The sequence below is a fragment of the Oncorhynchus keta genome, unplaced genomic scaffold, assembly GCF_023373465.1.
Source record: "Oncorhynchus keta strain PuntledgeMale-10-30-2019 unplaced genomic scaffold, Oket_V2 Un_contig_8101_pilon_pilon, whole genome shotgun sequence".
NCBI lineage: Eukaryota > Metazoa > Chordata > Actinopteri > Salmoniformes > Salmonidae > Oncorhynchus > Oncorhynchus keta.
Window position 1 is genome coordinate 73,646 of NW_026289860.1, and position 21,097 is coordinate 94,742.

General features: G+C 44.1%; 4 protein-coding genes and 1 long non-coding RNA gene across 6 annotated transcripts; all 5 read right to left on the reverse strand.

The window, feature by feature from the left end:
• Positions 1–12: 12 nt before the first annotated feature.
• LOC127926708 (uncharacterized) lies at positions 13–7,131 on the reverse strand. Its single transcript, XM_052512210.1, has 2 exons — positions 6,902–7,131; positions 13–818 (listed from the first exon to the last, which is right to left on the reverse strand). The coding sequence occupies exons 1-2, from the start codon at positions 6,978–6,980 to the stop codon at positions 112–114; spliced, it is 786 nt and encodes a 261-aa protein (XP_052368170.1). The 5' UTR covers positions 6,981–7,131; the 3' UTR covers positions 13–111.
• Positions 7,132–7,863: 732 nt separating this feature from the next.
• LOC127926716 (uncharacterized) lies at positions 7,864–9,932 on the reverse strand. The gene is made up of 3 exons (XM_052512218.1): positions 9,474–9,932; positions 8,232–9,315; positions 7,864–8,030 (listed from the first exon to the last, which is right to left on the reverse strand). The coding sequence occupies exons 1-3, from the start codon at positions 9,930–9,932 to the stop codon at positions 7,864–7,866; spliced, it is 1,710 nt and encodes a 569-aa protein (XP_052368178.1).
• Positions 9,933–11,115: 1,183 nt separating this feature from the next.
• On the reverse strand, positions 11,116–13,833 carry LOC118374005 (uncharacterized). Its single transcript, XR_008124930.1, has 4 exons — positions 13,183–13,833; positions 13,007–13,044; positions 12,216–12,267; positions 11,116–12,090 (listed from the first exon to the last, which is right to left on the reverse strand). It is a non-coding gene; the product is annotated as an uncharacterized LOC118374005 (long non-coding RNA).
• An 807-nt stretch (positions 13,834–14,640) lies between these two features.
• LOC127926711 (zinc finger protein interacting with ribonucleoprotein K-like) lies at positions 14,641–15,933 on the reverse strand. Its single transcript, XM_052512213.1, has one exon. The coding sequence runs from the start codon at positions 15,609–15,611 to the stop codon at positions 14,952–14,954; it is 660 nt and encodes a 219-aa protein (XP_052368173.1). The 5' UTR covers positions 15,612–15,933; the 3' UTR covers positions 14,641–14,951.
• Positions 15,703–20,332, reverse strand: LOC127926712 (zinc finger protein 34-like). Of its 2 annotated transcripts, none has more exons than XM_052512214.1 (7): positions 20,140–20,332; positions 18,236–19,851; positions 17,855–17,945; positions 17,302–17,397; positions 16,945–17,055; positions 16,435–16,558; positions 15,703–16,289 (listed from the first exon to the last, which is right to left on the reverse strand). In XM_052512214.1, the coding sequence occupies exons 5-7, from the start codon at positions 17,011–17,013 to the stop codon at positions 15,937–15,939; spliced, it is 546 nt and encodes a 181-aa protein (XP_052368174.1). In that variant the 5' UTR covers positions 17,014–17,055; positions 17,302–17,397; positions 17,855–17,945; positions 18,236–19,851; positions 20,140–20,332; the 3' UTR covers positions 15,703–15,936. The 2 variants fall into 2 exon arrangements, 1 of the variants encoding a protein (XP_052368174.1); XR_008124929.1 differs by lacking the exon at positions 15,703–16,289 and having other exon boundaries at positions 18,236–18,438; positions 18,744–19,851.
• Positions 20,333–21,097: the final 765 nt, after the last annotated feature.

Sequence of the window (21,097 nt, forward strand, 5' to 3'; positions counted from 1 at the left end):
TGGATTTACCAATAACTTCTATAATCCAATTTCTGATATCTGAAATAATATTTATTTAACACACATCAATGTATTTCTTTCCTTTAGCTCTTTTCCCTCTTCAGAGGCCTCTCACCTCTCTGCCTTATCCATCCTACTCTCAACATGTTTCTCAGGCACCTCTTTCTCCCTGCTCCTCCAGTCACAGCTGCTCTCTGATGGATGAGAGTCATTCCAGTTGCTGTGCTTTTGCCTAGAAAAAAGCAGCAACTGGTTTCCTCTCTGTCTAGCTCTTCTACTCCTACCAACTCCACCCCTCTCTGTCTCTCCATTCCATTGCTCCCTGTCATTTCCCCCCTGGTCTCGCCATGTCTGGCCCACTCTGTCCTTCTCCTCTCTGTCTTTCTCCTTGTGGACTCTTTTCTCCTTTCTCCAGGAGCCTGCAACATCACCCAACACACCCGGACTTCTGTGTTTCTGTGCCTGACACAAAGGGAAGTTTACTTGTCTTCCACCCTGAAGCATTTCACCCTTTGAATTGATCTCCTCTTGAAGTCCTTCTGTTCTCTTGTATGGAAGGCTATGTTGTTGCTTTCCTTTGCCCTTCAATGGAGTCTGGGAGTCTGTCATAGGCCTAGCATTGCCTTGGTTCTCCAGAACCATGATGGACATTTCATCACAGGAGGTACAGATTTTTGTAACCTCTACCTCCACTTCCTTTCTTTTACCAATCTCTCTCATTTTCACATATCCATCACTGTTTTGTATCTCCTCACTGTCTCTGGCCTTCTGATCCTCTAACTTTCTTCCTGTAGGACCTTCCTCTCCATCTATGACCTCTGAAAGTAAAACAAAAAAAATCAGTTCACTCATAATTCACAAACAGGACAAACATTTATATCAACATCAGTTATGTTGGCCGGTGACTTTAATGCAGGGAGACTTAAATCAGTTTTAATGAATTTCTATCAGCATGTTAAATGTGCAACCAGAGAGAAAACAATTCTAGACCACCTTTACATCACACACAGAGACGTGTACAAAGCTCTCCCTCGTCTGCCATTTGGCAAATCTGACCAGAACTCTATCCTCCTGATTCCTGCTTACAAGACTAAATTAAAGCAGGAAGCACCAGTGACTCTGTCTATAAAACAGTGGTCAGATGAAGCAGATGCTAAACTACAGGATAGTTTTGCTGGCAGAGACTGGAATATGTTCCGGGATTCTGCCAATGGCATTGAGGAGTACACCACATCAGTTACTGGCTTTATCAATAAGTGCATCGAGGACGTCATCCCCACAGTGACTGTACGTACATACCCCAACCAGAAACCATGGATTTCAGGCAACATTCGCACCGAGCTAAAGGGCAGAGCTGCTGCTTTCAAGGAGCGGGACTCTAACCCAGAAGCTTATAAGAAATCCTCCTATGACCTCCGACGAACCATCAAACAGCCTAAGTGTCAATACAGGACTAAGATCTAATCGTACTACACCGGCACCGACGCTTGTTGGATGTGGCAGGGCTTGCAAACTATTACAGACGACAAAGGGAAGCACAACCGAGAGCTGCCCAGTGACACGAGCCTACCAGATGAGCTAAATAACTTCTATGTTCGCTTCGAGGCAAGTAACACTGACTGTGTGGTCACGCTCTCCGCAACCAATGTGAGTAAGACCTTTAAAGAGGTCAACATTCACAAGGCCGCAGGGCCAGATGGATTACCAGGACGTGTACTCCGAGCATGCGCTAACCAACTGGCAAGTGTCTTCACTGATATTTTCAACCTGTCCCTGACTGAGTCTGTAATACCAACATGTTTCAAGCAGACTACCCTAGTCCCTGTGCCCAAGAACACGAAGGTAACCTACCTAAATGACTACTGACCCACGTCTGTAGTCATGAAATGCTTTGAAAGGCTGGTCATGGCTCACATCAACACCATTGTCCCAGAAACCGTAGACCCACTCCAATTTGCATACCGCACCAACAGATCCAGAGATGATGCAATCTTTATTGCATTCCACACTGCCCTTTTCCACATGGACAAAAGGAACACCTATGCCAGAATGCTATTCATTGACTACAGCTCAGCATTCAACACCATAGTGTCCTCAAAGCTCATCACTAAGCTATGGACCCTGGGACTAGACACCTGCAACTGGATCCTAGACTTCCTGATGGGCCGCTCCCAGGTGGTAAGGGTAGGTAACAACACATCCGTCACGCTGATCCTCAATACGGGGGCCCCTCAGGGGTGCGTGCTCAGTCCCCTCCTGTACTCCCTGTTCACTCATGACTGCACGGCCAGGCACAACTCCAACACTATCATTAACCATCATTGCTGATGACAATGTCATCACCTGATCACAACAATGTCATCACCTGATCACAACAGTGTCATCACCTGATCACCGAAAATGATGAGACAGCCTATAGGGAGGAGGTCAGAGACCTGACCATGTGGTGCAAGGACAACAACCTCTCCCTCAACGTGATCAAGACAAAGGAGATGATTGTGGACTACAGGGAAAGGAGAGCTGAGCACGGCCCCATTCTCAGCGACAGGGCTGTAGTGGAGCAGGTTGAGAGCTTCAAGTCCCTTGGCATCCACATCACCAACAAACTAACATGTTTCAAGCACATCAAGACAGTCGTGAAGAGGGCACGACAAAACCTTTTCCCCCTCAGGAGACTGAAAAGATTTGGCATGGTTCCTCAGATCCTCAAAAGGTTTTACAGCTGCACCATCGAGAGCATCCTGACGGGTTGCATCACTGCCTGGTATGGCAACTGCTCGGCCTCCGACCGCAAGGCACTACAGAGGGTAGTGTCTATGGCCCAGTACATCACCGGGGCCAAGCTTCCTGCTATCCAGGACCTCTATATCAGGCGGTGTCAGAGGAAGGCCCTAAAAATTGCCACCTTAGTCATAGACTGTTCTCTCTGCTACCGCATGGCAAGCCGTACCGGAGCGACATGTCTAGGTCCAAGACGCTTCTAAACAGCTCTTATCCCAAGCCATAAGACTCCTGAACAGCTAATCAAATGGCTACCCAGATTATCCCCCCCACTCCCCCTATGCTGCTGCTACTCTCTGTTATTATCTATGCATAGCCATTTTAATAACCCTACCTGCATGTACATAATTACCCCAATTACCTTGACACATTGACTCTGAACTGGTACACCTTGTATATAGCCTCCACATTGACTCTGAACTGGTACACCTTGTATATAGCCTCCACATTGACTCTGAACTGGTACACCCTGTATATAGCCTCCACATTGACTCTGAACAGGTACACCCTGTATATAGCCTCCACATTGACTCTGAACCGGTACACCCTGTATATAGCCTCCACATTGACTCTGAACTGGTACACCCTGTATATAGCCTCCACATTGACTCTGAACTGGTACACCCTGTATATAGCCTCCACATTGACTCTGAACTGGTACACCTGTATATAGCCTCCACATTGACTCTGAACTGGTACACCCTGTATATAGCCTCCACATTGACTCTGAACTGGTACACCCTGTATATAGCCTCCACATTGACTCTGAACTGGTACACCCTGTATATAGCCTCCACATTGACTCTGAACTGGTACACCCTGTATATAGCCTCCACATTGACTCTGAACTGGTACACCCTGTATATAGCCTCCACATTGACTCTGAACTGGTACACCCTGTATATAGCCTCCACATTGACTCTGAACTGGTACACCCTGTATATAGCCTCCACATTGACTCCACTGAACTGGTACACCCTGTATATAGCCTCCACATTGACTCTGAACTGGTACACCCTGTATATAGCCTCCACATTGACTCTGAACTGGTACACCTGTATATAGCCTCCACATTGACTCTGAACTGGTACACCCTGTATATAGCCTCCACATTGACTCTGAACTGGTACACCCTGTATATAGCCTCCACATTGACTCTGAACTGGTACACCCTGTATATAGCCTCCACATTGACTCTGAACCGGTACACCTGTATATGTATATAGTACACCTCCACATTGACTCTGAACTGGTACACCCTGTATATAGCCTACACCAGCATTGACTCTGAACTGGTACACCCTGTATATAGCCTCCACATTGACTCTGAACTGGTACACCCTGTATATAGCCTCCACATTGACTCTGAACTGGTACACCTTGTATATAGCCTCCACATTGACTCTGAACTGGTACACCTTGTATATAGCCTCCACATTGACTCTGAACTGGTACACCCTGTATATAGCCTCCACATTGACTCTGAACTGGTACACCCTGTATATAGCCTCCACATTGACTCTGAACTGGTACACCCTGTATATAGCCTCCACATTGACTCTGAACTGGTACACCCTGTATATAGCCTCCACATTGACTCTGAACTGGTACACCCTGTATATAGCCTCCACATTGACTCTGAACTGGTACACCCTGTATATAGCCTCCACATTGACTCTGAACTGGTACACCCTGTATATAGCCTCCACATTGACTCTGAACTGGTACACCCTGTATATAGCCTCCACATTGACTCTGAACTGGTACACCCTGTATATAGCCTCCACATTGACTCTGAACTGGTACACCCTGTATGTATTGACTCTGAACCGGCCTGTATATAGCCTCCACATTGACTCTGAACTGGTACACCCTGTATATAGCCTCCACATTGACTCTGAACTGGTACACCCTGTATATAGCCTCCACATTGACTCTGAACTGGTACACCCTGTATATAGCCTCCACATTGACTCTGAACTGGTACACCCTGTATATAGCCTCCACATTGACTCTGAACTGGTACACCCTGTATATAGCCTCCACATTGACTCTGAACTGGTACACCCTGTATATAGCCTCCACATTGACTCTGAACTGGTACACCCTGTATATAGCCTCCACATTGACTCTGAACTGGTACACCCTGTATATAGCCTCCACATTGACTCTGAACTGGTACACCCTGTATATAGCCTCCACATTGACTCTGAACTGGTACACCCTGTATATAGCCTCCACATTGACTCTGAACTGGTACACCCTGTATATAGCCTCCACATTGACTCTGAACTGGTACACCCTGTATATAGCCTCCACATTGACTCTGAACTGGTACACCCTGTATATAGCCTCCACATTGACTCTGAACTGGTACACCCTGTATATAGCCTCCACATTGACTCTGAACTGGTACACCCTGTATATAGCCTCCACATTGACTCTGAACTGGTACACCCTGTATATAGCCTCCACATTGACTCTGAACTGGTACACCTGTATATAGCCTCCACATTGACTCTGAACTGGTACACCCTGTATATAGCCTCCACATTGACTCTGAACTGGTACACCCTGTATATAGCCTCCACATTGACTCTGAACTGGTACACCCTGTATATAGCCTCCACATTGACTCTGAACTGGTACACCCTGTATATAGCCTCCACATTGACTCTGAACTGGTACACCCTGTATATAGCCTCCACATTGACTCTGAACTGGTACACCTAGCCTGTATATAGCCTCCACATTGACTCTGAACTGGTACACCCTGTATATAGCCTCCACATTGACTCTGAACTGGTACACCCTTGTATATAGCCTCCACATTGACTCTGAACTGGTACACCCTGTATATAGCCTCCACATTGACTCTGAACTGGTACACCCTGTATATAGCCTCCACATTGACTCTGAACTGGTACACCCTGTATATAGCCTCCACATTGACTCTGAACTGGTACACCCTGTATATAGCCTCCACATTGACTCTGAACTGGTACACCTTGTATATAGCCTCCACATTGACTCTGAACTGGTACACCCTGTATATAGCCTCCACATTGACTCTGAACTGGTACACCCTGTATATAGCCTCCACATTGACTCTGAACTGGTACACCCTGTATATAGCCTCCACATTGACTCTGAACTGGTACACCCTGTATATAGCCTCCACATTGACTCTGAACTGGTACACCCTGTATATAGCCTCCACATTGACTCTGAACTGGTACACCCTGTATATAGCCTCCACATTGACTCTGAACTGGTACACCCTGTATATAGCCTCCACATTGACTCTGAACTGGTACACCTGTATATAGCCTCCACATTGACTCTGAACTGGTACACCCTGTATATAGCCTCCACATTGACTCTGAACTGGTACACCCTGTATATAGCCTCCACATTGACTCTGAACTGGTACACCCTGTATATAGCCTCCACATTGACTCTGAACTGGTACACCCTGTATATAGCCTCCACATTGACTCTGAACTGGTACACCCTGTATATAGCCTCCACATTGACTCTGAACTGGTACACCCTGTATATAGCCTCCACATTGACTCTGAACTGGTACACCCTGTATATAGCCTCCACATTGACTCTGAACTGGTACACCCTGTATATAGCCTCCACATTGACTCTGAACTGGTACACCCTGTATATAGCCTCCACATTGACTCTGAACTGGTACACCCTGTATATAGCCTCCACATTGACTCTGAACTGGTACACCCTGTATATAGCCTCCACATTGACTCTGAACTGGTACACCCTGTATATAGCCTCCACATTGACTCTGAACTGGTACACCCTGTATATAGCCTCCACATTGACTCTGAACTGGTACACCCTGTATATAGCCTCCACATTGACTCTGAACTGGTACATCTTGTATTTCGCCCCGATATTGTTATTTACTGCTGTTCCTTAAATATTTGTTTTTCTTATCTCTTATCTTTTTTGTGTTGGTATTTTCTTACAACTGCACTGTTGGTTAAGAGCTTGTAAGTAGGCATTTCACTGTAAGGTGAACACCTGGTGTGACAAATAAAATGTGATTTATGACACATTATACTTATCATTAACTTGAATGTTATGCTCTTACCCTGGACTTTTAAGCTCTCTTGAAATGTCTTAGCATTCTCCTCTCCAGCCTCTTCTCTTTCCCATGATGCTTTGCTCATCACTCCCTCATCAGTATGTACATTTGTTCTGCTCGTCTTTTCTTTAATCTGTTTTCTATCATATTTTTCTCCCTCATTTGTCTCTACGCAACAGTTGTTAGAAATATTTTCCTCAGAGATCTTGCTAATCGTCTCATCCGCTTTATGTCCATCTATTTTTCTATGTCCATTCTTGCTAATTCATCTGAGATCAAATCTGTTTCCTTACTACATCTTTGTCTCTCTCGTTCTTCTCTTCGCTTGTCCTTACTTCTCTGCCCTGTCCGTACTTTGGTTCTCTTCTCTTTATTCCTGTCATCGGTCTCCACAATTTCCTCCAGACCGAATTTGGCCCAGTCACTACCTTCCCCTCCTCCACTCTCTTTGCCCTTTGACCCCTTGCGCTTTGAGGCTTTCTTACTTTGCCCTGTAATGTCCATCACTGTCTCTCCGTCACCCCCATCCTCAGGTCCTCCACCTCCCTCAGTCAGTGTCAACCCCTCAGCAGCCGCTTTCCGGCGTTGCAGGCACTTGATCTTGTAGGCAATGCGGCTCCTTTGCAGGATCATCTCCTAACCTTTATCGTTCTGGCGTCGGTGCGGCTGAAGCTGGTTCTGGCTAAGACTGGTTCTCTGAGCAGTGGCCGGGACGGAGGCCTGGGACGGAGTCCTATAATGGAACTTTCCATTCCGGACCGGGAGGGCATCCATGTGGTCAAATCACAGTTCCTCTCCCGCTCTCACTCCCTCCTCCTTGCCCTCTTTCTCTCTGCCCTTCGATCTTTGGCACTGTTAAAGTTCCTCATGTCTTTCTTCTTCATCTCATCTTTAATTCTCTCATTTTCTCTCGTAAATGTATTGATCCCCTCTCTCAATGACCTCCAAAAGCTGTGTCCTTCTTAACCTCATTGAGAGCCCTTGAGAGAGGAGAGGACCAGCTGATTTCCCACCCTCTCCTCATTTAGCTGGTTGAATCCATCGTACATAACTAAGTCTCTCATGTACGGCTTGGGAAGGATTTCTTCAGTGTCTGCCTCTACTGCTCTGGCTATCCTCCACTGTCCATTATGCTCTAAAGAGCGAGAGGGAACATTTAAATCCAATCAATACATACCTGTAATCTAAATTTACACCAATAATCACAATAATTAAAATGTTGGATTCAATTTAATCTATTTCTACCTTGTAGTAACATGGAAACATAGGCTACCCTTTCCTGTGGTCAAAATATGTATAGAAATATAATCAACTACATAATTATCACAATACTCACCAATCAGAGAGTTCCTGTCACACTGTGAGGAGCACTTCTCCCATTCCTTTTCTCCATACTTCTTCTCTCCCTCCATCCTTTTGGTCACACTCTCCCCTCTCGTCAGAATGTAGTGTGGCACAGAAACCCATGCAGACTTTAGGTCCCAGCTGTATTTCAATTTGTATTCCATCACGTTGTGGTCTTGAGCATAGCGACGGCAGTCATCAGTCTCATAAGAGGGTGACCAAGTATGTCCACTGAGTTGGACTTGACCTTTGGGCCTCATGACTGACTCGCACAGATGATGGCTATGACTGGTGTGAGACAAAGGGTCAACCATGTCATCCTCACTGTCTGGCTCCAAAAACTGGTCATCATGACAGGTGATAACACTGCCTAAGTGCATTCTAGATATAAATATTTCAATCTCATGTGATCCTACATGGTCTGTAGTGAACAGAGTTCTGTCATCAGGGGCTGAGATAATGTTATCTTCCAGGATTTCATTGATGAGAGATTGAATGGACTCTGACACCAAAGTGGGGTTAATTAGATTTTCAGTGGTCTGAGACTTCACTACAGGCTGGTAAATAGAGTTATCTTTGCCTTGGTCGAACATATTGGAAAACAACAGAGCCTTATTGAAAGAGTCAATAGTGACTATTGATCCAAGAGCAGTGGCAACAAGGGACAAAGACTGGTCAGACGAGCTCACAGAATCTCTGCTAAAGTCTACTGCAGGTCGGTCATCATGGTCTTTAATGTTGAGGGAGATTTCCTTGTCAGAGTTCAAAGAGTCCTCAAACGGTACAGCATAGTGCTTCTCTGGGGTCACACAATCTGCACAGGACCTCGTTAGCAGCTGGTCAGTGCTTTGTAAGTCATCCTCTGCCCTCTGCTGCCCTCTGGAGTCAACAGCTGAGTCCACCACTGGCAGGTCGTCAGTGATCAGAGACACTTCACTGGAGTCAACAGCTGAGTCCACCACTGGCAGGTCGTCAGTGATCAGAGACACTTCACTGGAGTCAACAGCTGAGTCCACCACTGGCAGGTCGTCAGTGATCAGAGACACTTCACTGGAGTCAACAGCTGAGTCCCACCACTGGCAGGTCGTCAGTGATCAGAGACACTTCACTGGAGTCAACAGCTGAGTCCACCACTGGCAGGTTGTCAGTGATCAGAGACACTTCACTGGAGTCAACAGCTGAGTCCACCACTGGCAGGTCGCCAGTGATCACTGGAGTCAACAGCTGAGTCCACCACTGGCAGGTCGTCAGTGATCAGAGACACTTCACTGGAGTCAGACACAGTCAGGTCAGAGTCATTGCCAGGATTCACCAAGGTCTCCATCAGTACCAGGGGGGTGTGCCACCCAGGGTCCAGCCCTTCAACCAATGCCAGGTCACAGTCTGGAGTCAGAGAACCCACCACAGCACGGTCAGCAACATCTCCATTACCTTCAGTGCCCAGAAGCACTTCACTGGACAGTGCCTCGGGTTGGTTAGCATAGACCACTGTGGCCTTAGGAACCACTGAGTGGATTTCAGTGTTCATAGATGCCTTGATGGTGTCAACTTGGTCAGCATGAGGTTCAGCAATCAGGGAGTCCTCACAGGATCCTGATTTCAAGCTGTCATTACTGTCTTTGGGCAGATGAATGGACTCCAAGGTTGATTGGGCTTTAGGTGTCTTAGACATATCAATGCATTTCAGCTCCATTATTCTTAGGCTTGAAAACTCCCCATGGCGTCCATCTATCAGAACTGTGTGCACAGCTTCCCTAATGGCTTTCTCTGCCAGCTGGAAGGAAAAATGTATGGTTCAGTATTGACTGTGTTTTCTACACATTAACATAACCTGAATAGTTGTCAAAGAATTACATTTTTTTTTAAATAACATGCTGCATTGTCAGCAACTAACGTCAGCTAAGTTACGTAGCAAATTAACAACGCAGTTGTAGTGGAAAATGTATTTAAAAAAAAATAGCAAACTCATAACTCAAGATAATTGACCTAATTTACCTAATTTTGTCAAAATCAATCACAGCGTCCCTCAAACAAACGACCAAACGCTCGAGTTTAACTATATCAAGCAAAAATCGGGAGCTAGCAAGCTACTGTTTCTTTTAGCAAGCAACAAGTTGATGATTGTTTGTGTTCAAGTATTCGAAGCGTTAGTAGACTTTAGCTAGCTACGTCAGATGCCAAATGTCCAAATCAAAACAGCGCTTTTACGTTTTCAGCACTAGGCGCTGTCCACTGGCTCATATGTACAAGGCCATACCAGGCTCCATGTGCAACAGTGTTGCAATTGCGACTTTGATGTTATTTCCCTGTATGTGTGTGTGCATACATATTGTAGCCTATTTGCTTCGCATACATGGCTTTAACGTGTGTGTGGGGGGGGACTTTAAATACCTGTACCTGTTGATTATATACAGGGAAATATTACATATTGTGTCAGCTGAACTTTCAAGTGTTAGCATCTTGACATGTATTTCATGGGTACAAACTCAAACCACATGAAAACTGCATTATTGATTGTATGGCTGGTGAGCCCTGAGTTTGTTTCAATGCACAGCTTTACTCCCCACCATTGGTCCAAAGGAAAGGAATATGCAACTCCTGAATATTGAAAATCCAAAATGAACTCAGGCATGTAACTTCTACACCTTTTTTTAAGGTTCATATTTTTTATTTTATTAGACTATCTGAGTTTTCGTACAGTGTTGCTTGCTATAATCAATGCTATTATTCTATTATCACCATCTGGTGACCTGAATGTATTCTTGGATGGAGTCTTGTTAAACATTATTTTGTTGTTGGAAAATATCATATCATTATATCTGCACTGCCATTTCACATTCAGTACTTGATTCTATAACTGACATTCATCGTTTAACACAACGTTCTGTGTTAAATCCCTTCATAAGGCTTTCATTAAAAATTAAAAACAGTCGTACATTTGACTTTATTTCATGTTTTTGTTGCCATAGAAACAAACTGCTGACTCACCTTTTAACAACATATTTGTTTAATTAATGCTTTTATGAATTGGCTTCACATGTTTGTTTTCTGCATCACCTCCATAAAAAGGGGGCATCCAGTCTACTGGGTGCAGCTTGGCAGAAGTCCATGCCTGGCTAAATCCGCAACTGACCGTAGAATGGTTTCAATCACTAGAGACGTGATCTCCTCCCCTGGATTCTGCTGCCTTTCGGAGAGTCTCTGAACTCCTTCTGTTGATTGTCTTGGCTTCCTGACTTGTGTGGTCCCTGAGTCAGTGGATCTGGGACTGGCTGAGCTCACCTTTGAGACAGGTGTGGGAACAGTGGATGTTGGCAAGGCATTTTGGGGGGATGCTGGTTGACTCGGCCCAGAGGAGAGATTGCTCAGTGGTCTCTGAAAGAGAGGAACTCCTCCAACTGTGAACTGACTGAAATCATTACTTGTGGCGTTTGCTGCACATTCTGCTACTTCACGTATGATCGTTACCATTTCCATGGTGAGCCCCAGTTCTTCTAAGAAAGAACTGTGTGTGGGGTCCGTCCTGCAACTCTCCATAACACTATCCAACATGGTGATAATTACAGTCCCTGTCAGTCGGATAATTATCAGTTCACAGTCTTCCTCAGTGCAGTCCTGCCATCTTTTTTCCATTTTCCGATTGTCTCCATTTGAAGCTACAGGCAAGAGATTTACTGGGATCACCGCATCAGACAACACCCCGCCCCATACAAATACTTGTTCAGGATGCTTGAGACCCCTCCGCACACTTTTTGGAGAAGGCCCTCTACAGTCTTCCCCAAGATGTTATGTAGGCCTATACCGGAAACATCTTCCTGAGAGAAAGCAGTGGTTGACTGGGCAATGTAGTCCTACAAGTAAATGCAAGATGTATGTTTAAGATGATGCAGGTTCATTAATACAAAGTCAAGGCAAATGTTTATACAGTGAAACCACATACATAGAGCAAAGGTATCGTTCACAATTGATGGCTCACCACAATTTTTCCTGCGTAACGGCGTATCGAGTCATGTGTCGTCTCATTGTTCCTGCAGATATTTGACCATATATGCATTAGTCAGTGTTAGCTGACTAAACTCCCCTCCATGGTGAAGGACATTTCTGATGAACAGGCTTTGTGGAGAACAGTCTTTGTGGAATTCAGCTCTGACAACATTGATTCGTCCAAGGTCAATTCTTCAAAAAATGTAAATAATGAAATGCTTACCTTGTACCTATGTTTGTCCTCTGTAGTTGCGTGCCTTTATTTGATGAAATCCATACCTTTTCAATAAATGTTAATCAAATACAACCACTGACTGTTTGCTCATTGCTGTTGCTCTAAGATGGCAACTCAGTGAAAATGAGCATGTGCCAATTGAATCTTAAGGAAACAGCAGGTGGTTGTATTTGATTAAGGTTTATTGAAAAAGTATGGATTTCATCAAACAAAGAAAGGCACGCAACTACTGAGGACAAACATGGGTACAAGGTAAGCATTTCATTATATATACAGTATATATTTTTACAAGTATTGACTTTTGGTGAATCAATGTAGTCGTAGCTGAATTCCACAAAGACAGACTTGTCTCTGCTTCACTCTGTTGGTGGAGTTCATTAGAAACTTCCTTTACCATAGCTGGGGTTGCATGTGACATTAATGACACTATTAGATAATTCATTAGATTGTTTTCTCTGGGACATTTTTTTATATAGGCCTAAATATAGAATTACATATTATAATTAAATTGGATCTATGTGGGCCTCAATTTTCTAATGTAAATTCACCTGGCGTTCTCGATGGTTACAGGGGTTGACCTCTTCTTCTAGTTCCATGTTAAAATAAACAAATACACACACACTCTAGTTAAACACCGTTTGAAACACGACTTCTACAGTAATTTATCCGGTAATAAATTATTGTTTTGTAGCCTTTCAGAAATATAGTCTATCAATCGACATACCTTTCTCCCTCTCTTCGGCATTGTTGCAGTTGCTTAGATTCAAAACAAATGGAACACAGTGAACCAGGCAAATGTCGCGTGATAACACGTGGTTTCATTGTATTCCTGGGCTGCGCGTTTCGTCATACAATATTGTTTTGAACATTCGTTTGATTCGACTGATGCCCAGCTGAGCATTCTATTTCATGTGGTCTTGGTGTTGATGAAGATATTGTATGAAGTGCATTACCGTGGCTTGGAAACACAATGACATTTTAAAAAGGAGGAAAATAATTAGTAGGACAAGCTTTTGTCATCATTGTAATGTCGCCAGATTGACTTTATATGCAGTATAACTTTAGCTAGCTACGACTGGGCATCGACGTTTTAGTTAGCTTAACGTTAGCACTGCTAGCTTTTTCTGTCGAACTTTGCTTAGCTCATGATGACAACACTGCCATTTCTCAAGTAAACTTGACATCATAATGATGCCAATTTTGTTTTCTACAAAGGTTGTCTACTTTAGCAATGTCATTAGCCCCAGTTCAGAAAGACTGAGTATCAGTTGGACATCAATATGATGCGGCATCTGTGCAACCCATGAATAGCTAGCTGCATTATGTTTTGACAGAATCATAAAAGAAAGGGATTTTGAAGAACCTTGTTTTGTAAAGTTTACAGGCGAGATGTTAATCGTCACCTGAATTTTGTCGCCAGACACGACTCGATCTCCACCAGTAGGTGTCAGTAGCTCGTTAGACTCCAGGGGTGTGTTGTTAGGTTTAACGTTTACTCTGCGTGACGGTTGTAGTGAACGACACGATCCCCCCCCCCGATAATAAATGGTATACTTTATTAAGAAAAGTTAAGTTGTAATAAAATACTCCATAATGAACCATAGTATTTTCTCATATTAAAAGATGGATGACCTAAGCATGCTAAATCAAATGTTTGAATACATGTCCATCCTTGATATGGTTGATGCCATTAACAGAAAAAGCCTTAGTACATTTACATTTAAGTCATTTAGCAGACGCTCTTATCCAGAGCGACTTACAAATTGGTGCATTCACCTTAGTATATCAGAAAGCATATTTGTGTAGTGTTAGAATTTAATTTTGTCAACTCAACCTCAAATTATAATTACCTAACCAAACCTTACCATTGTGCCCAATGATAATTTAAATCATTGGTTGCTTATTTCAACATTTCTCACATGACTGGTGCTTTAACCTCAAAGGGGTATCTTTCCACTTGTAATTATTTCACACCAATCTTGCTTGGTGCAGTACTTCATAACGAAACAGAAAAGCCATCTGATCAGGGAGGGCGCATCATATTGTTTTTCAGTTGACTAGTTTATGGGCAGTGGGCTGATCGAATACAGGTCTACTGTTGGAAAATGTGTGTGTACAACATTTGTGTTGAACTGTTAACAGGGAAATACAAGAGATGAGCCAAGAAAATTTCCACACCAAGTGTTAAAATAAAATGTTTAATGTGAATTAAAGGCATAATTGTATTTTTTAATAGAGCATGTTGTAAGGCTGAGTTTTAGTAACATGCATATATTTTGTGTCCTCATACTAGTCAGTAATGCAGTCCATAAACATGATTTGGAAAATAAATTAATATACATGACAATATTTTCGAAGGTTCTTGCCATGATTACACACCTTTCCCTATGTGAGTGCGCAGGTGCCTTTTGAGACGCGTTGAGGTGGAGAAGCACTTCTTACACAACATACAGGAGTATGGGCGCTCTCCTGTGTGTGTCCGCAGATGCATGGTCAGGTCTGACGAACACCTAAACCTCCGTTCACAGACCGAGCACGGGTATGGCCGCTCCCCTGTGTGTATTCGTCTGTGGAGGAGCAGCTCCCCAGAGGTAAGGAAGGTCTTGCCACACTGAGCGCACTGATGCGGTCTCTCCCTGTGTGCATCAGGTTGTGTCTTATGAGGGAAGTAGACTTGGCAAACTCCTTCCCACAGTGTGCGCAAGAGAACGGTCGCTCCCCTGTGTGGGTATTCATGTGTTCACTCTGTGCACGCTTGGTTTTGAAGCTCTTGGGACACTGAGAGCAAGAGAACGGTCTGAAGTCGCTGTGGCTGCGTTGGTGTCTTACCAGCTCCCCATGTGTTAAGAAGGTCTTCTGACAGACGGTGCAGAGGTATGGCCTCTCCCCTGTATGAATCCTCTCGTGTCTCGTCAGGCCCGCGAGCTGAGTAAAACTTTTCTCGCAGAAGGAGCACTGGAAAGGCCTCTGCCCGTTGTGAATCAGTTGGTGTCTGTTCAGTATCTGTAACTGGGTGAAACTCTTGCCGCACTCCGGGCACGGGTACGGCCGCTCCTTGGTGTGGATTTGCCGGTGCTTGTTCAGCAGCCACACGTGAGTGAAGCCCTTGCCGCACTCTGCGCAGGGGAAGGGTCTCTCTCCGGTGTGCTTCATCTGATGTCTCCTCAGGTCAGACGGGCGGCCGTAGATCTTCTCGCACTGGGAACACTTGTAATGGCGATTCACCACGTGGGTTTGCCTATGCTTCAGCCGCTCTAGTACGGTGTCAAAGCTAGCCCCACATTTCTGACACTTGTACTGACCACTCCCTTTGTCGTTTGGCTCCTCCTGTTGCTCTGTGGACTGTAGTGGGGGATCAGCACTCTGGCCACAAGGCGTTCTGGTGAAGTGCAGGGACAGTAGGCCCAGTTGGGTGAACCCCTTGCCACATTGAGGGCAGATATATGGGCGTTCCCGGTGTGAATCCGCTGATGCCTCGTCAGATCCCAGGAGTTTTGAAACCCTTGTCGCACTCCTTGCAGGTGTACGGACGCTCCCCTGTGTGAATGCGCTGGTGCCTGGTCACGTCTGATGAGCGAGTGAAAGTCTTTCCACACTCGTGACATGTGTGAGCACCGGGTTCAGAGCTTGCGTGGATGGGGAAAGGCTTGGGGAATTCAGGACGGGGGAACTTTTTCCCGGGAAGCGCTGGGTTCTCTTCAGTTTTCTGGAGCTTGCTGTACTCCTCTGGGTGATTTCGCTCAATGTGCTGGAGGAGGTAGGATTCCTGCATGTGAAAGAATGGGCACTGGGAACAGGCAAAGACCTGAGAAGACATCTCAACGGTGTGACCTGAAGGAATACAATGGGAAAAGGAGACTAATAATGTGACAGAGGCAGCACAAGCATTAGGTGGTTGTTTTTACAGGGCATACCACAGTCTCCACATTTTATTATATGTAGTAACAGAGAAAGACATTCAATATTTCCTCCTTACTCTGAGTGCCCAAGTTCTCAAGACATGTGTGGTGTTGCAGCAGGGATTTCAGGTCCTCAGGTTGAGAGAGGGCCTGCAAACACTCCTCCAGGACAGAGGGAGCAGAACTGAGCCATGACACAGTCTATAGGAGCAGAGATGCAAACAAGTGAGTGACAATATGCTGGAAAGTTGACATGTTTTTTTTCACACTGGGGAATGTTTCAAAATGCTAGGCCCATTTCAAGAACACCAGAGAAGCCGGTGGCTAGCACCTCAGCTAACAGCGTGGCCCCGGAGTGGCTATAAGGCAGAGGTTATGTGCAGAAAGTGACAGTACAGCTTGGATATCTTCTCCTAATAAGATACAGAACATATTACCCTCCTATAACAGAACATATTACCCTCCTATAACTTAACCAGTCTAAATGTTGCCATCATGGTCAGCACTGCAGGATTTTCCCAATACAATAACAGAAGGGGACTTGAACCCAGCTGAAGGTGACCTAGTGAGGTGTTACTTTGTGCTACCTGTCCAAGGTCTGGTACTGGCAATATCTTCTCCAGTTTAGAAAGGAATTCCCACACAAGTAGTTGCATATCTGTGTCATAGCTGGCGCCGTACTCCGTTGGAAACACCTCCTGGAATCAAGATAGATGGGGATATAATTGGTGTAGGGTGAAGTTGACCCTAGATGCTAATCTTGGGTCAGTTCTGCATTTACCCCACTGATGGTCAAGGTTAGATTGGGGGCGGGGAAGCTGGTCCTAGCTGGTCCTACCCCTCCGGGGTAATATAATTCCAAGGACTGTAAATAGTCTTTGGTAACTAAACAGAACCAGGAAGCTAGAGAGAGAGACCTTAACATATGATGGAGGCAGACTGACCTGGAAAAAGTGTTCTCTCTCTGCTGGGTCTTTCAGCAAAGTCTGGATGAGCTCCAGGAAGATGGCCTCTTCTGCATCCACCTCAGCATCTCCACTCTGTGAAATAGAACTTATCAGTGATAAGGGAACAGTAAACCACTGTCACCCACCACTGAAAATAAGAGGGAGCAACACTGCTGTCCTTGATGGCCTTGACATATAGGAACAAGCACTGGAAATTAGCGCAAGCTAATTGGTGCAAAGGATCTGACGGTTGCTTATTCATTATGTCAATGTTTTAATTCTATCTTATCCTAGGCAAATACGTGATTTAAATAAGCACATTTCAAATGATAGGAATGGCAAAGGCGGTTCCATAAAGACCAGGGGCCATATACATCAAGCATCTCAAAGTAAGCTGATTTAGGATCAGTTAAGCATTTTATATCACAATTACAAGGATTACAAGGACAGGGGGGACCTGATCCTAGATCAGCACTCCTCCTCCGAGAAGTTTGATACATATGGCCCCATGCTAAATTGAAGTTGTCCTCCACAGAGTATCATTACTTACCCCTGTGTGTCCAGGGGGCGAATTCTGTCCAGGTGGGTTGGATGATCTGGATATCAGCTGTATGATCAGTGGAGCACAACTCTAGTATCACCTGAAAGGAATAACAGTATTCAAGGAAGTAGACAACAGCACCCAACAGATGATGACCACTGACAGAACCTGAGCAATCAGGACAGTAGACAGAACCCAACTGATCAGGACCATGGACAACCCCCATGCAATCAGGAAAATGGACAGAACCTAACTAATCAGCAGCTACATAAAGCCAATATAAAGAAAGACCGTTTTAATCAGAGATGGCTCTAAACACACTGTCCAAACTACTGCTGTTAGGGGTTCCAGTTTACAAAAACATCATCCTTAACTGTATTCGCCACTAACCCTTGTTCGCAGCCGCAGAAGAAGCTTGGCCCTCTGTTTCTCATTCAACAGGTCTGGAACGGTCGCTGTCACCAGGCCGACGAACTCCTCTAGTTTCTCATAATCCATGACATCTCTTCGTTGCGCTACTTGCCACATGGCCGCAGAGAGCAGCCTCAGAGGTGGTATCAACAGGCGCAAAGAGGATAACGGGAGGAAGATATCTACGGGCAAAAATTAGTCATTGAGTTTGGTGAGAGAGACGAGACAATCTTGGGACAATAATTATTGGTAATGCGGGTTAGGAGGCATAACGTTACATTGCCGCATAACTTGAGTAGACGCTAGCAAATAAAGATGTAGCTAAAATGTGAATCAGTGGCCCAACTATTTTATCTATTCGATCCATCTTCTAGTAGCTAGTCTACCCCAATGGATAGTCCACCCTAGACAGCCTGTATCTTTGATATAACTAACAGTAGCCGCAAGTTGCTAGCCAACGTTAGCTGGGTACTTATTTTAAACGAACCTGCATTCTCCACTGGTTTTGTCGTGACACAGATTTCCATCATTATGGATAATTGAGTTGTGACTTATATAACTTTAATAAACTAGTTTGGTTTATATAAATCACAGAAACACATTTGGGAGTATAATAGTTTAGCTTATCCACTATCTGGCAGGCTAGCGTCCTTCCTCTTCTTTTTTATCTTCCGGGAAAGTTTTCTTCCTCTCTGGTCCATCAATGGGAAAAGGCGCTTATACTGCCACCTACCGACCATACATTGGCACGACTCTGGTGTAAACTTCCGGCTGTCTTTATTTACTGTGCTACTACAAAAACACAAGATACAAAAACAAACTATATATTTGTATAAAACATGTCAAAATTATTAGTAAATATGATTCCACTATGCACATCTCAGAATGTGACAGAAAAAAACATGTTTATTTTGTGATTTACATAGGTTTATCTCATAGTGTACATCACTTTTATTCCAGACATGGAATTACAGATCTCTGGTTTATGCCGATGTAGTTTCAGTAGGATCTTTGTTCAAGAGACCGGGAATACATCTCTTTCCCCTTATTGCTGTAATCTTGTTCCAATCATCATGTTTAGGTGGCTCAATCAAGTCGCCTTCTCTCAATCGTGTCATATCCAAATCAGACATACACATTTTAGAGAGAGAGCACACTTTATTCCACTAGCTACATCATGTTAACCTGCAGTTCTTGTGACATTGCAGTCATTTAGCAGCCACTTTTATCCAGAGTGAGGTGTTGTATTGAAGTTGAGTTTCACATTTTAAGTAGTCAGACTGCCACAAATTATTGTCTTGATTTCAACAACAGGCATATTCAAATGTTATGGTCTCACAATTTTGCTATTTTCTGGACATACTGAAAAATACTGGTAAATATTTCATATAATACCAAAATGTAGGCAGTTAAAAACAACATATAGGCCTAACAAAGGAAGACATCCAATATAATTTGAACACCAATCTGGTCGAGGGGTGTAAACCTCATACCTCAGTGGTGTAAACACTCCTTTTTAAAGATCGATCATTTCAGCCAGCAGGGGGTCATGGTTAAAGGGGGCGGCACTTCAAGTCTAGAATTCCAAGTCACTCCTGCAAGGGATACAATTCAACAATGTTTTAATAACCTTCAATACACATGTTCTGGTGCGCAACCAGATACAACAAGTGGTATTTGTGTATGTATGTATGTATGTATGTATGCATGTATGTATGTATGTGTATATTTTTTTAATATGATAAATTAGCTAACTTTAAAATACACAGGGTGTGCTCAAACACAACTAACTTAACTGGCACTCTCACTTCCTTAGCCACCATAGCTAGCAAGTCTAATTTGTAGCTAGCTATCTGGGGTTTTGCAGTTGTACTCAAACTTACCATTTTAGCTAGGGAACTATGAAATACATAACGAGGAAAAATGCGATGTCAAACATCACAAACAGCCAAAAGTCAAACCAGTATGAGTGTTTTGGTAAAGATACCAAAGCGCATTTCGTGTCCAAACTCTCTTCCAAGCCCATTTTCAGGAAGTGTGTGGACGAAGAGCACCGCCCCAGTGCTATCGAAGCCCTGTCTATTTCTTACTATTTGCCTCCACCTAGTGGCTTCTTCTTCGAGATTTAACGACGGTTGGCATCCAATTCGTTGCATTACCGCCACCTACTAGACTGGAGTACAACTCCCTTATACTTTGCTTGAAAAAGAAAAATGTACTAAATAAATACCCTACCATCTAACATTACACTCACACATAAAAACAATCTATAATAAATTAACACCACCCTACTCCACTAATTAAATGTATTTATTCCTACCTCATTCCATCATCCTGAAAGGATGGGACATCACCACTTAACACATCCTGTAACTCTTCTGATGTCAAGTCTCACACACCCAAATACCTCTCTGCAGCTGCCACCACAATGTCAATTTTATGCAACTTCCGTTCCATCCCTTGCAGTACAGTTGATAACCATTGCTATAAATGCTAAAAATTCAATCTTACTGAAACTTATATCACTTTCTGTACTGGTATATCTCTACAACTCTCACCACTCCTCCTCTGTACTGGTATATCTCTACAACTCTCACCACTCCTCCTCTGTACTGGTAGATCTCTACAACTCTCACCACTCCTCCTCAGTACTGGTAGATCTCTACAACTCTCACCACTCCTCCTCTGTACTGGTATATCTCTACAACTCTCACCACTCCTCCTCTGTACTGGTATATCTCTACAACTCACCACTCCTCCTCTGTACTGGTAGATCTCTACAACTCTCACCACTCCTCCTCTGTACTGGTATATCTCTACAACTCTTACCACTCCTCCTCT

What these genes read in the sequence shown, in the direction of transcription:
- LOC127926708 (XM_052512210.1), bottom strand. Translation starts at nt 6,980, where the DNA reads ATGAGCAAAGCATCATGGGAAAGAGAAGAGGCTGGAGAGGAGAATGCT. An exon ending in AGAGAGCTTAAAAGTCCAGG is followed by an intron (nt 819 to 6,901) that starts GTAAGAGCATAA and finishes TTTTACTTTCAG; the next exon opens with AGGTCATAGATGGAGAGGAA.
- LOC127926716 (XM_052512218.1), bottom strand. Translation starts at nt 9,932, where the DNA reads ATGGAGCTGAAATGCATTGATATGTCTAAGACACCTAAAGCCCAATCA. An exon ending in TCACTGACGACCTGCCAGTG is followed by an intron (nt 9,316 to 9,473) that starts GTGGACTCAGCT and finishes ACGACCTGCCAG; the next exon opens with TGGTGGGACTCAGCTGTTGA. An exon ending in TGACAGGAACTCTCTGATTG is followed by an intron (nt 8,031 to 8,231) that starts GTGAGTATTGTG and finishes CTCGCTCTTTAG; the next exon opens with AGCATAATGGACAGTGGAGG.
- LOC127926711 (XM_052512213.1), bottom strand. Translation starts at nt 15,611, where the DNA reads ATGAAGCACACCGGAGAGAGACCCTTCCCCTGCGCAGAGTGCGGCAAG.
- LOC127926712 (XM_052512214.1), bottom strand. Translation starts at nt 17,013, where the DNA reads ATGCAACTACTTGTGTGGGAATTCCTTTCTAAACTGGAGAAGATATTG. An exon ending in CAGTACCAGACCTTGGACAG is followed by an intron (nt 16,559 to 16,944) that starts GTAGCACAAAGT and finishes CTGCTCCTATAG; the next exon opens with ACTGTGTCATGGCTCAGTTC. An exon ending in TGAGAACTTGGGCACTCAGA is followed by an intron (nt 16,290 to 16,434) that starts GTAAGGAGGAAA and finishes GTATTCCTTCAG; the next exon opens with GTCACACCGTTGAGATGTCT.